Genomic DNA, 12,887 nt, shown 5'->3' on the forward strand with positions numbered 1-12,887 from the left:
TTCTTGGAGCACACGTAACTGCCTGCACTGCTACATTTTGCACCAACTGAAGCTTCCAGATACTTTTCAAGGGCAGCCCCATGTAGAGCATGTTACAGTAGTCCATCTGGGAAGTGACCAGGGCATGAGTGACTGAGAGTAGAGCCTCCCGATCTGGGAATGGGCACAACTGGCGCACAACATGAAACTGTGCAAAGGCCCTTCTGGCCACAACTGCCATGCTCTTTGAGCAGGAGTAGTGAGTCCAGAAGAATGCCCAAATTGTGCACTGAGACTGTTTGGGGCAGTGCAACCCCATCCAGCACCAAAGATGTTACATTCCCAGATACAGAAGGTCCCCAAACCCAAAGCCACTCAGTCTTGCCAGGATTCAGCTGAAGCCTATTGTTCCCCATCCAGACCCCCACAGCCTCCAGACACTGATAGAGGACATCAATAGCATCATTTAGCTCACCAGGGCTGGAGATATACAGCTGGGTATCATCAGCATACTGATGATACCTCACCCCATGGCGATGGATGATCTCACCCAGCAGCTTCATGCAGAGAACGGAGAGAGTATCCAACCCTGCGGCACCCCACACAGCAGGGGCCAAGAGTGGGACCTCTTGCTCCCAATCAACACCGACTGGAATATTTATATGGATGAGAGATATGATATGATATGATAGGAAGTTAAATAAAATCCACACAGCTAGCATTAGAGGACAGGAAGTTATGAATAGAACAACTGGGAAGGAAACAGAAGACGACAAAAATAATTCTCTTATACTTTGAATTTTCACTGATATGATTCAAAATGGATACAGATGGAAACAGCTGCAAGGTCCATAATTTTTTAGCCCACATAACTATTAATGGTACAGGTGTTCTGTAGCTTTCTTTACACAGTGAAGAAAGAAGAAAGAATGCATTTATAGACAGAATGAAAAAGAAATGCAGAATTTATAGCATCAGGGAGGAAGCAGGATAACTGGATAAGAGTGTAAGAAAAGGATTATATGCATAGAATTGTTCAGAAGCTAGATACATTTAGGCAGCCATTAACAGGACATGGAGACAACAGGTCTCCCCATTCTTTAATCTCAAGTAATTTATATATATAGCATTTGAAAAGGAATTTCAGAGCAAGGGACAATTTAGAGATTGTAAGCCACAAATAAAAAATGTTGGCAGAGCTTAGCATTGTTTCTGGTCTCTAATTCAGTGGTGGACTAATACTACTCACTGATGGACAGGTGTCTGCTACGGGTTTCAAGTGGCTGGTAGGCAGTATTTACATCTCCCGTGGATTGGGAAGTTTTGATTCTGACTTGCTTTGGCATCCCTGAATGGGATGAGAAACTGATCTGTTGAAAACAAATAAAGTGAGACCAGTAAGATTTAAGCAACTTGAGGTTTGAAGGTTCTAAAGTTTTAGTTTTAAAACAATGGCAATAATGGAAAAAAAGCAGGACAGCATTATCAATCTATGACTAAAAGTAAAGTCAGAACGGTTATTCCTACCTGTGCAAGGGGGTTAAATTATACAATATGGTGGTAAATTCAAAATATTTATCTTGGGCTAGACAAATACTGGATAGGAACTCTAGCTGTACTATGGAAGTCTTGAATTGAGTTACAGCCTACAACAGTTTGTCAAAGACCTGATGGGACAATGGCTCAACGTTTTTACAAAGGGCCATGTGCATTCTGAGTGCAGAACCTGGCATCTACAAAGGATTTATCACTGTAATGTTAATTAAAATTAAAGAGGGATATAGTCTTAGCAAAGATCCCATGGTATTTTTGCTGTTTCCAAGTTCATATATTTTTCTACTAATAGAGTGGCCCCTAGATCAACTCAAAGTGAGCTTCAAAGGCACTCTGAAACAGAATTCTCAGTACTACAGAGTTTATACAAAGCTCAGGCTCCAAACATTATCTGAATTTGGAAAGCACTAGTAGGGGCAATTGGCAAATTGCTTGAAGCCCTTACAACTTTAAAATTTGAATTTTGCAATAGCAAGGAAAAATTACCTTTTTAAATAGTGAAAGATAGGTAATCAAATGCTAAATCTGAAAATATTTTAGCATTTATATCACCAAGTTACTTCCACAATGACAGGGGGAATTAATCTGGTACCCTCCAGATATTTTAGATTACAACTCCCATAAATCCCAAACTTAATCAATGTTATCAGCACACTTAAAAAATAGAATGAAATCATCAATGCATTCCATCCTACAAAAGTAATAGTTAAATTATTAAAAGATTCGAGATTTAAAAAGGCTTTAAATATATGTACCTGTATGAACTAAACATCACAATGCACCCTGAAAATGATGGGAGAACAGGGAAAGAGGACTAAAAATCAATCAATCTATCAATCAATCAAAGCAATACTTGAGGTGCAAAGTATTTTCCTTGCCTTCCAGCTGGGATTTCATACAGTGCCAATATCTTGGGGTTTCTTTTATCGCAACCTGAAATATCTTTACAAACAGCTTCAAGACAAACAATCAGTGAGTAGAAATAGGACGGAAGCACAGGAACATACTCTTGGGATAATATTTGTTTCTGCTTTGAGCAGAGCAGGCAAGAACCTTATAGTGGGTATTAGTTAATGACTACTAGTAGGTTATAACAAATGTGAGACTGAAGTAGTACATTGCTTTTAACTCACATGGTTTTTGTCCTGAGACAGCAGTAATATTCTAAGGCTTTTCACATTTGAGCTTCGGTCTAAAAGATCTACTGCCTTATCAAGGTCATCTTGAGTTTTCAAGGGAATAGATAACTGCAAAGAATGAACAGAGAAACTCAATTAATAAAGGTGTGTTCCATTTTAAATCCTGCATAGCCACAAAGGAATCAATAGTGAGAGAGCAAGACAAAACTGACTCTTAATCTGCTTTATGCTGTATATGTATTTGGATTAACCAGAATTTATGTAAGAAAATCATATATAAGCTACAAATGGGCTATACTATTCCTTCAGATATATTTCACACTGTATTTATTTTGCATGAAGGGAACAATCCTATTAATCTTTTTAACATAAGCTACTTCTACATGCATTTCTCCAACTGATCTCCAGGAAACCTTCTATTCCTCTGAATTTATTTTAAAAAAGCTGTGGAAGAGAGATGAAGTTCATTTTACTACTTAACATCAGTTTAGCAATTTCACATTTTCAAGCTGGTTTCTGTGTATTATCCAATTATAATTTTTTCAACAAGTGAAGCAGACTGCCCCAACTTGACACCACTGCATTGGCTGGGCTGCGCATGCTAAAAGAGAATCTGGCAGATGAATTCCCAACACATTTGGAGGACATCCAGTTCAGAAAGACAGCTGCAAACTGATTCATAATGTAGACCGTGCGGTCCCAATCTGCTCTAATTCCTGAAAAGGGATAATTAATGTATTGATCCTCTCAATTGTTCCATTTATTTGCAAATTATTCTTTTTGGTAACATTCCCTTAAATGACAGTACCTTGTTTTTGATAGATACCTTAAATATAATCAGTTATCTGTTTGAAAACCAGGAACTGCAGTTATTTCAGACTGTGTCAAAGTCAATATATTTCTTGCAGAAAGCTGGAGCTGTACAAACCATTTTCTAGAATTGTGCATACTATTTGGAGGGGTGGTTTTTGGTGCCACATTCTCACATTGTCTTAGCAAGTACTTATATGTACAGAAGATACTTTTATTGTGATTGCTTCTGAAACAAAACCATTTACTTCTGAGTGGTTTGCACAGGCTATTGTTTTCACTTGATTTTTTTGTTGGGACTAAGCTTAACCCTTTTAGAAAGGAGTAAGAAATACAATATTTGGTGCAAGTTATTACCTCATTATTCATGTAGTAGAGATCCAGCAGCTGCCCAAAAGCTGTTTTCACTTTCTGCTGAACATCTTCATAGCGGACAGGCCGGGTAAAGGGGATAATTCTGGATGGGACACCAAAGTATTGATTATGGCAACAAAATGGGCTCTACATAGTTCATGCAACAAAACAGTTTGGACTTTATATCAAACTTTTTTTCTCCTTTTTCTTCCTTTCTCCTAAATCGTTAACGTAACCAAACTTTGCTGATATTCATAAATTCTCTCTAGCTTATTTTTACAGGTGCAAGCACTGAGTCATGTCTGACCCTTTGCGGGGATGCCGCTTTTGCGACGTTTTCTTGGCAGACTATAGAGCAGGGTGGTTTGCCATTGCCTTCTCCAGTCATAATTACCTTTCCCCCAACAAGCTGGGTACTCATTTTACCAACCTCGGAAGGATGGAAGGCTGAGTCGACCTGAGCCGGCTACCTGAGAGAGAATCTCCTGCTGAGATCGAACTTGGGTCGTGGGGAGAGTTTTGGTTGCAATACTGAGCCACACGAGTCTGTATTTTTACAGGTAGTCCCTGATTAACAATGGCAATTGGGACCAGAATTTCTGTCGTGATGCGGTCATAAAGTGTGACGTCAGGTGACCATGACATTTAGTGACAGCAGTTCTGGTTGCCACCATTAAGCAAATCCCGTGACATCGTTAAGTGCATCTCATGGTCGCCATTTGTGACCTCCAGCTGGCTTCCCCACTGGCTTCCCCACTGACTTTGCTTGTTGGAAGCAAGCAGTGAAGGTCACAAATGGCAATCACGTGACCACAGGACACTGTGATGCCATAAGTGCGAACTGGTCGCCGAGTGCCTGGACTGCAATCACGTGACCGCGGGGACGCTGCAACGGCTGGAACTTATATAGATATAAATTTAGGAAGGGAATTTTCTTAGTTGCTTTTAGGTTTTTCCCCTTTCCCCCCTATTTCCTAGATCTTCTTTATGTACTTTACTATAGTCGGTTTACTTTTTTTCCTTCTTTGCCATATAACTTTTTTTGTATAACAGGTTATGTTTCTTTTAAAAAATCATAGTTTTTAATATAATAGCAATATAGCCATATTTCTATTTAGGGTATATATAATACTACCAGGTACTAAGGGTTTTTAAAGAAATATTAATTGTAATTTTTTGAAGTTTAACAAAAAACAAAAAACAAATCTCACATTCTCCTTGGCTTCTTTACAGAGTTGGTTCAGAAATTTAGAGGTCTCCACCTTGAATTCTGTTATTTACGTAATTTTTAATTCTTTAATTGTGAAAGTAAAAACAAGAATTTCATTAAAGATCAGATTCAGTTTAAACAAGGTAACTGAAGTATATCTGAAATGCAGTAAGGTATGTAAAAAACAAAAAGCCAAAGACTTACCGCCTTTCCCCATTATGTTCAAACTTTATCCTGATGTCACTCTGCCAAAGAAAAATTATTCATATTATCTGTTGAATGCATTGATAATTTTTGCTCACTTTATAATAACATTATCAAAGAGGATTTCCAATAATACATGTTTATTTAAAGGCAACAGATTGTGGACCTCATCTCTCTCTTCCCTGTCAAAAGATATTATTTTTATTTATTTTATTATTTAAATTTGTTATAGCTGCCCAACTCCAGAACCAAAAACCAATAAAACCAATAAAAAATATAAATCACACAGACAGTCCAGACTAAAGCAATCATAACAGCAACAAGAAACCAAAACAGGCCTCCCCAAAATACATTAACCCCAGGCCTAGGACCAAAGCCAGGTTTTAAGAGCTTTCCAGAACCCCAGGAGGGTACTGTCTGTAACTAGGGATGGTGGTGGTAGTGGTGGTCTGTTTCAGAGGGAAGGGGCCAAGACAGAGAAGACATACTTTCTTGGGCATCAAGATGACAAGTACCAGGTAGGCAGAGACAACTGGAGACAGACCCTTAGATATCCAGGCCCTAAGTCATGCAGGACTTAATAGGTAATAACCAGCAGTTTGAATTGCACCCAGAAGTCAACTGGCAACCAATGCAGGTTGTGTAGCAGCAGTGACACATGGGCATACCACAAAGCAGCTGTTACTGCTTGCGCTGCTGCATTTGAACCAGCTGTAGCTTCTGGATGGAAGAGCAGCCCCATGTAGAGCACACTGCAATAATCCAGTTGTGAGATGACCAGGGCATGAGTAACTGGCCTCTGATCAAAGAGAGGGCACAACTGGCACTCAAGATGAACTGCTGCAAAGGCCCTCCGGGCCACAGCTGCCACCTGCTCTTTGATTTTATGATTAGATTAACTATCACCAATCCAGGTTTCTGAATAGTAATTGACACTTTTTGGCCAGATGAGCAAAAGACACCACTACTATCAACAACTGTCTCCAACAAATGCTTCCTTAGCTTTACATTCCTTGTAAAACCCAAGTAGTTTACTGCAATGTGCTCTTACATGGGGCTGCTCTTGAAGAGATCCAGAAGCTGTAACTGGTTCAGAATGTGGCAGTGCTGGCAGTTATGAGTACACTTTGGTGCACTCATGTTACACTTTTGCTCCATGAGCTGCACCGGCTTCCAATTCTAAGAACAATCCAAGGAGCTGGCTGTCACCTATAAAGCCCTTCATGGCATGGGGCCAGCTTATCTGTGGGACCACCTCTTCTCAATTGTTTCTACCCATCCTGTAGATCCAGGAGGAGAGGCATGCTGCAAGTCCTGTCAATTAAAGAATGTCATCTTGTGGGACCCATGAAGAGGGCCTTTTGTGTGTCATGGCACCTGCCCTTTGGAACACTGTTCCCCCCGAGATTAGGTTGGCCCTGACCCTTCTGGCTTTCCAGAAAGTCCTGAAGACCTGGATGTGCTCCCAGGCATCAGAGTCAGATTGTTAGTTGGAACCTGTTGCTGATGTAGTAAATTGGTTTGGTACCTCAGCTGTCATTAATCTTTGATGTTATATTATAATATTATATTTTTAATTATATTAGCTGCCCAGAGTCACTACAGTGAGATGGGCAGCCACATAACCTGAATGAATGAATAAAACCTGCATTCTTCCTTTAATAATTAGTTCTATCAGGACTGAGCATTGAATTTTCTTTTGAAGTATCGCATATATTTGCTCCTGGATAAAACACAAGGTCTGAACCTGAGGTATACTTTTCTATTTGGAGAAATCCAGAAAAATGCTACTTTTCATTTTAGTTCTTTCAAATTAAAGCTACTTGCATTACTATAACTGCTACACTAGTGAACAGTATACTATTGCATTGGCTTTTTAGATGACTTTGAATAAATATTTAACTGTCAGCACTAGAAGAAAAAACAAATTTGTTTACCTGTGCCTTTTTTTCGTCTACTGCATGAGTGCTTTGTTTTGTTATCATAAGGTGGCTTAGGAGAGCTGGGTTGCTGGCATTGTGTTTTTTCTTAAAGACAGAGAGAGGGAAAAAAATCTCAATTATCTATTTAGAAGAGAAAAATTCAAAGTTGTATATGTGGATCCGAAGTGTGAGGGTGAGTGGGGGGGGGGTGTAGAATGGAAGGGATGTGTTTGTGAAGCAACATAAGAAGGTATTGGTAGGAAGTATTTGAGCATGGAGAGAGTGGGATGGGGGGTATGTGCATTTCTATGTAGGTATAAAGTGGGCAGAATGGAGCACTCAATATCTGGAATACTATCCCATCATGACAGAAAACTTGAGCAGAAGCTCAGTTCCAGAATAGACAAGCTGAGTTGTCTCCAAACAAAAAACAATCCATGTACAAGAAGTGGTTGGCATTTTCTCCTAACTCCTTGCCTCTTTGACTAGATCTTGAGGCAAAGGGCTCTGCAGTCCAAGAAGAGCTAATTCATGAATAGTTACAGTAGGGTGTATAACTTTTCTCAAGGCAGGAGCCACATTTCATCTTTCAGCAGGGCACTGGGGATTGAGGGCACAATAAAAACAGAACTTGTTTTAGATTTAGCTAAATAAAGGTCCTAAAAAAGAAGTCTTTAAAGAGCCTTTTAGAGATCTGACTCCAACTGTAGTTTAAGGGACAGTCAATTCCAAAGAGTAAAAACTAGATGGGAGAAAGCTCTGAAACAGAGATGGCCATTCTGATGCGAGGGTAAACTAAGCAACTTGATTGCATGAATGAGCCGACTGCACAGGAATATCAATTATAATCAAGTTATCCAAATAACTGGTGTTCTTATATGCACAGCCCAGAAAGTCAGCATGAGCAATTTAAACTGGTAATGCTGACAGAAACCAAGTCAATGAAAAGAAGATGTAGGGATGAATCAGGAAAGGTTGATAACAATGCAGACTCTGCTATTCTAGATCTGAATCAGAGGACAGAAACCAACAAATTACTGAAACACAGTAATCCGGGTGAGGTGCCATTAATGCATGTACTAACTGCTTAGCCATTTGAACAGTAACAAATGAATAGATTCTCTGTATAGTCAAAAGATGAAATTAACATGTTGTAATTTTGTCAATGACAGGCTTTAAATAAAGTTTCTTATCAGTAAGAACTTCCAAATCTTGCACTACAGAAGACACCTGCAGCGTATAGGTCTGAAAGTAAATGAAGTAAGAGGCAAAGAGAAAGGAGGACAGTCAGGATGAAAACCAGTAAGCTTGGTTTTGGAAGCAGATTGCCATTGCCTCCTTCTTTATGCTGAGAGAGAGTGTGATTGAGCCAAAGTCACACAGATGGCTAAGGCAGAACTAGAACCATTCCTAGTCCAGCACTTTAACCATTACACCAGAGAGGCTCCCAATACCTTGAGAAATAGCCATTGATAAATATAAAGGCTGAGAGCAAAACCCCTTCTACCTAACTAAAAATGTAAGGCTGAAACAACAAAAAACTGTATTGTCAATGTCTAATGAACTCAATGTTGTGATCAAGGGTGCAAATGCCACAAACAATCCAGCAGCACCATGTGATAAGACCTCACCCCTTGATGCCAGTCACTTGTCCACTGAAGCCTTCAATCCTACTTCTTAAGTATTAACTGTGGCTTCTGGCTATCAAATGGTTGCTCATCCTTGCTCCAGAATTACAGGGGTTTTTGAATAAGTCTACTATGAACTTGTCTACTGTTCTCACTTTCTTGAGATTTATAGAACGTAGGAGAATTTTGGAAAGGAGAGATCAGGACAACATAATTGCTGTTATAACCCTGAACAGAAACGGCATAGCTATTACTTGACCATAGTACGTGAGAGTAGTATTATCTGTCTCTCTTGAATTACCTTTAATAACACCCTCCATTTCCTCCATTTTGGAAGGAAATAGTGATTGAATTTTTGGGTTCTCCAAGGCATCCAGGGGAGAGTAAAATATGTTGCTGAGATTGCTAAGAACTCTGAGTGTAGCTGCAGAAAAGTAATATGAATGGAGGTATCTCCTGAGCAATATTTCTACTAGCCAAACATACAGTATGTAGGATAAAAATTATCAGGAGAGTATTACCTGTCTATTGGAATGTGGAGAATCTTTGTTCTTCATGCTATCAAAACCAGACAATCTGGGACGCCGGCTCATTTGGAGGGCAACCAAGTCCTTCATGATAGAATTCAAAGCCTCCTGTTCATCTGAAACAAAAAAAGCAAGCATTTCCAATGAGTGGCCAATTTTTAGAAGGGAAAGCTTGTTCTCCTCCCCTTTATGTCTTATTTATTACAATTATTTATACTCTGACTTTAAGTATAACAATCCTCCCAAAATAGTTGCCAAGCAAAATAAATGATAATAAATATATTACATTAACAAAAACCCTCTCATAGGACATTTCTAATATTTGCATGTCCAATGAGCTACAGTGACCCAATCTCTCCCCAGACTTATCTAGTTCTGGTATGGAAGCAAAAGTCCAGCACAAATTCTTTCTAATAATACTGCATCCAAAAATTTGTAATCTTACATTTTGGGTGTCAGTGAACTGAAATGGACTGGAATGGGCCACTTCACATCAAATGACCACCAGATCTACTACTGTGGACAAGAGGACCACAGAAGAAATGGAGTAGCCTTCATAATTAATAGTAAAGTGGCTAAAGCAGTGCTTGGATACAATCCAAAAAACGACAGAATGATCTCAATTCGAATTCAGGGCAAGCCATCTAACATCACAGTGATCCAAATATACGCCCCAACCACAAATGCTGAAGAAGCTGAAGTAGATCAGTTCTATGAGGATCTGCAGCACCTACTGGACGACACGCCTAAAAGAGATGTTATTTTCATCACAGGAGACTGGAATGCTAAGGTGGGCAGTCAAATGACACCTGGAATTACAGGTAAGTATGGCCTGGGAGAACAAAACGAAGCAGGACATAGGCTGATAGAATTTTGCCAAAACAACTCACTCTGCATAACAAACACTCTCTTCCAACAACCTAAGAGACGGCTTTATACATGGACTTCACCAGATGGACACCGAAATCAGATTGACTACATCCTTTGCAGCCAAAGGTGGCGGACATCTGTACAGTCAGTAAAAACAAGACCTGGAGCTGACTGTAGTTCCGATCACGAACTTCTTCTTGCACAATTTAGAATCAGACTAAAGAGATTAGGGAAGACCCACAGATCAGCTAGATATGAGCTCACTAATATTCCTAAGGAATATGCAGTGGAGGTGAAGAATCGATTTAAGGGACTGGACTTAGTAGATAGGGTCCCGGAAGAACTATGGACAGAAGTTGGCAGCATTGTTCAGGAGGCGGCAACAAAATACATCCCAAAGAAAGAGAAAACCAAGAAGGCAAAATGGCTGTCTGCTGAGACACTAGAAGTAGCCCAAGAAAGAAGGCAAGCAAAAGGCAACAGTGATAGGGGGAGATATGCCCAATTAAATGCAAAATTCCAGAGGTTAGCCAGAAGAGATAAGGAATTATTTTTAAACAAGCAATGCGCGGAAGTGGAAGAAGACAATAGAATAGGAAGGACAAGAGACCTCTTCCAGAAAATTAGAAACATTGGAGGTAAATTCCAGGCCAAAATGGCTATGATCAAAAACAAAGATGGCAAGGACCTAACAGAAGAAGAAGAGATCAAGAAAAGGTGGCAAAAATATACAGAAGACCTGTATAGGAAGGATAACAATATCGGGGATAGCTTTGATGGTGTGGTCAGTGAGCTAGAGCCAGACATCCTGAAGAGTGAGGTTGAATGGGCCTTAAGAAGCATTGCTAATAACAAGGCAGCAGGAGATGACGACATCCCAGCTGAACTGTTCAAAATCTTGCAAGATGATGCTGTCAAGGTAATGCATGCTATATGCCAGCAAATTTGGAAAACACAAGAATGGCCATCAGATTGGAAAAAATCAACTTATATCCCCATACCAAAAAAGGGAAACACTAAAGAATGTTCAAACTATCGAACAGTGGCACTCATTTCACATGCCAGTAAGGTAATGCTCAAGATCCTGCAAGGTAGACTTCAGCAGTTCGTGGAGCGAGAATTGCCAGATGGACAAGCTGGGTTTAGAAAAGGCAGAGGAACTAGAGACCAAATTGCCAATATCCGCTGGATAATGGAAAAAGCCAGGGAGTTTCAGAAAAACATCTCTTTCTCTTTTATTGACTATTCTAAAGCCTTTGACTGTGTGGACCATAACAAATTGTGGCAAGTTCTTAGTGGTATGGGGATATCAAGTCATCTTGTCTGCCTCCTGAAGAATCTGTATAATGACCAGGTAGCGACCGTAAGAACAGACCACGGAACAACGGACTGGTTTATTGGGAAAGGAGTACGGCAGGGCTGTATACTCTCACCCTACCTATTCAACTTGTACGCAGAACACATCATGAAACATGCTGGGCTTGAGGAATCCAAAGGTAAAGGTAAAGGTAAAGGTTTCCCTTGACGTAAAGTCCAGTCGTGTCCGACTCTAGGGGGCGGTGCTCATCTCCGTTTCTAAGCCTTGGAGCCGGCGTTGTCCCCAAGGCTGGAGTTAAAATCGCTGGAAGAAACATTAACAATCTCAGATATGCAGATGATACCACTTTGATGGCTGAAAGCGAAGAGGAACTGAGGAGCCTTACGATGAAGGTGAAAGAAGAAAGTGCAAAAGCTGGCTTGTAGTTAAACCTCAAAAAAACCAAGATTATGGCAACCAGCTTGATTGATAACTGGCAAATAGTGGGAGAAAATGTAGAAGCAGTGAAAAACTTTGTATTCCTAGGTGCAAAGATTACTGCAGATGCTGACTGCAGTCAGGAAATCAGAAGACGCTTAATCCTTGGGAGAAGAGCAATGACAAACCTCGATAAAATAGTTAAGAGTAGAGACATCACACTGACAACAAAGGCCCACATAGTTAAAGCAATGGTGTTCCCCGTAGTAACATATGGCTGCGAGAGCTGGACCATAAGGAAGGCTGAGAGAAGGAAGATAGATGCTTTTGAACTGTGGTGTTGGAGGAAAATTCTGAGAGTGCCTTGGACTGCAAGAAGATCAAACCAGTCCATCCTCCAGGAAATTAAGCCAGACTGCTCACTTGAGGGAACGATATTAAAGGCCAAACTGAAATACTTTGGCCACATAATGAGAAGACAGGACAGCCTGGAGAAGATGTTGATGCTAGGGAGAGTGGAGGGCAAAAGGAAGAGGGGCCGACCAAGGGCAAGATGGATGGATGATATTTTAGAGGTGACGGACATGTCCCTGGGGGAGCTGGGGGTGTTGACGACCAACAGGAAGCTCTGGCGTGGGCTGGTCCATGAAGTCACGAAGAGTCGGAAGCGACTAAACAAATAAACAACAACAACAACAACAACAATCTATGAAGGACTTCACCACTTGGAGTGTTGAGGAAAAACGTTACTATGTACTCATGGAAGAATACTAAAAGTAGGCTTAACAAAATTGGTCAACTCTTAGCCTTTGGGAAAAAAATACACAAAGATATATTTGTTATTAAAAAAATACTAACAGGTACTTAAAAAAATAAAAATATTGGTATTTTTTTATAACATATGTATCTGTGTATTTTTTCTTCCTTTTTCTGTCATTATTTTAAAAAGCAATAA

General features: G+C 40.0%; 1 protein-coding gene across 1 annotated transcript in view; it reads right to left on the reverse strand.

Annotated features, from left to right (window-relative positions):
* The window catches only part of MAP3K3 (mitogen-activated protein kinase kinase kinase 3), a 63,254-nt gene that overhangs the window by 26,756 nt on the left and 23,611 nt on the right, over positions 1–12,887 (reverse strand). Inside the window, exons 2-7 of the mRNA XM_063300418.1 lie at positions 9,322–9,443; positions 7,188–7,277; positions 5,251–5,291; positions 3,840–3,939; positions 2,667–2,780; positions 1,229–1,349 (exon numbers count right to left, since the gene is read on the reverse strand). Of these exons, the coding sequence (XP_063156488.1) occupies positions 1,229–1,349; positions 2,667–2,780; positions 3,840–3,939; positions 5,251–5,291; positions 7,188–7,277; positions 9,322–9,443 (588 nt within the window). The remainder of the gene's footprint in view (positions 1–1,228; positions 1,350–2,666; positions 2,781–3,839; positions 3,940–5,250; positions 5,292–7,187; positions 7,278–9,321; positions 9,444–12,887) is intronic.

This window comes from Candoia aspera, chromosome 4 (assembly GCF_035149785.1).
Source record: "Candoia aspera isolate rCanAsp1 chromosome 4, rCanAsp1.hap2, whole genome shotgun sequence".
Taxonomy (NCBI): Eukaryota; Metazoa; Chordata; class Lepidosauria; order Squamata; family Boidae; genus Candoia; species Candoia aspera.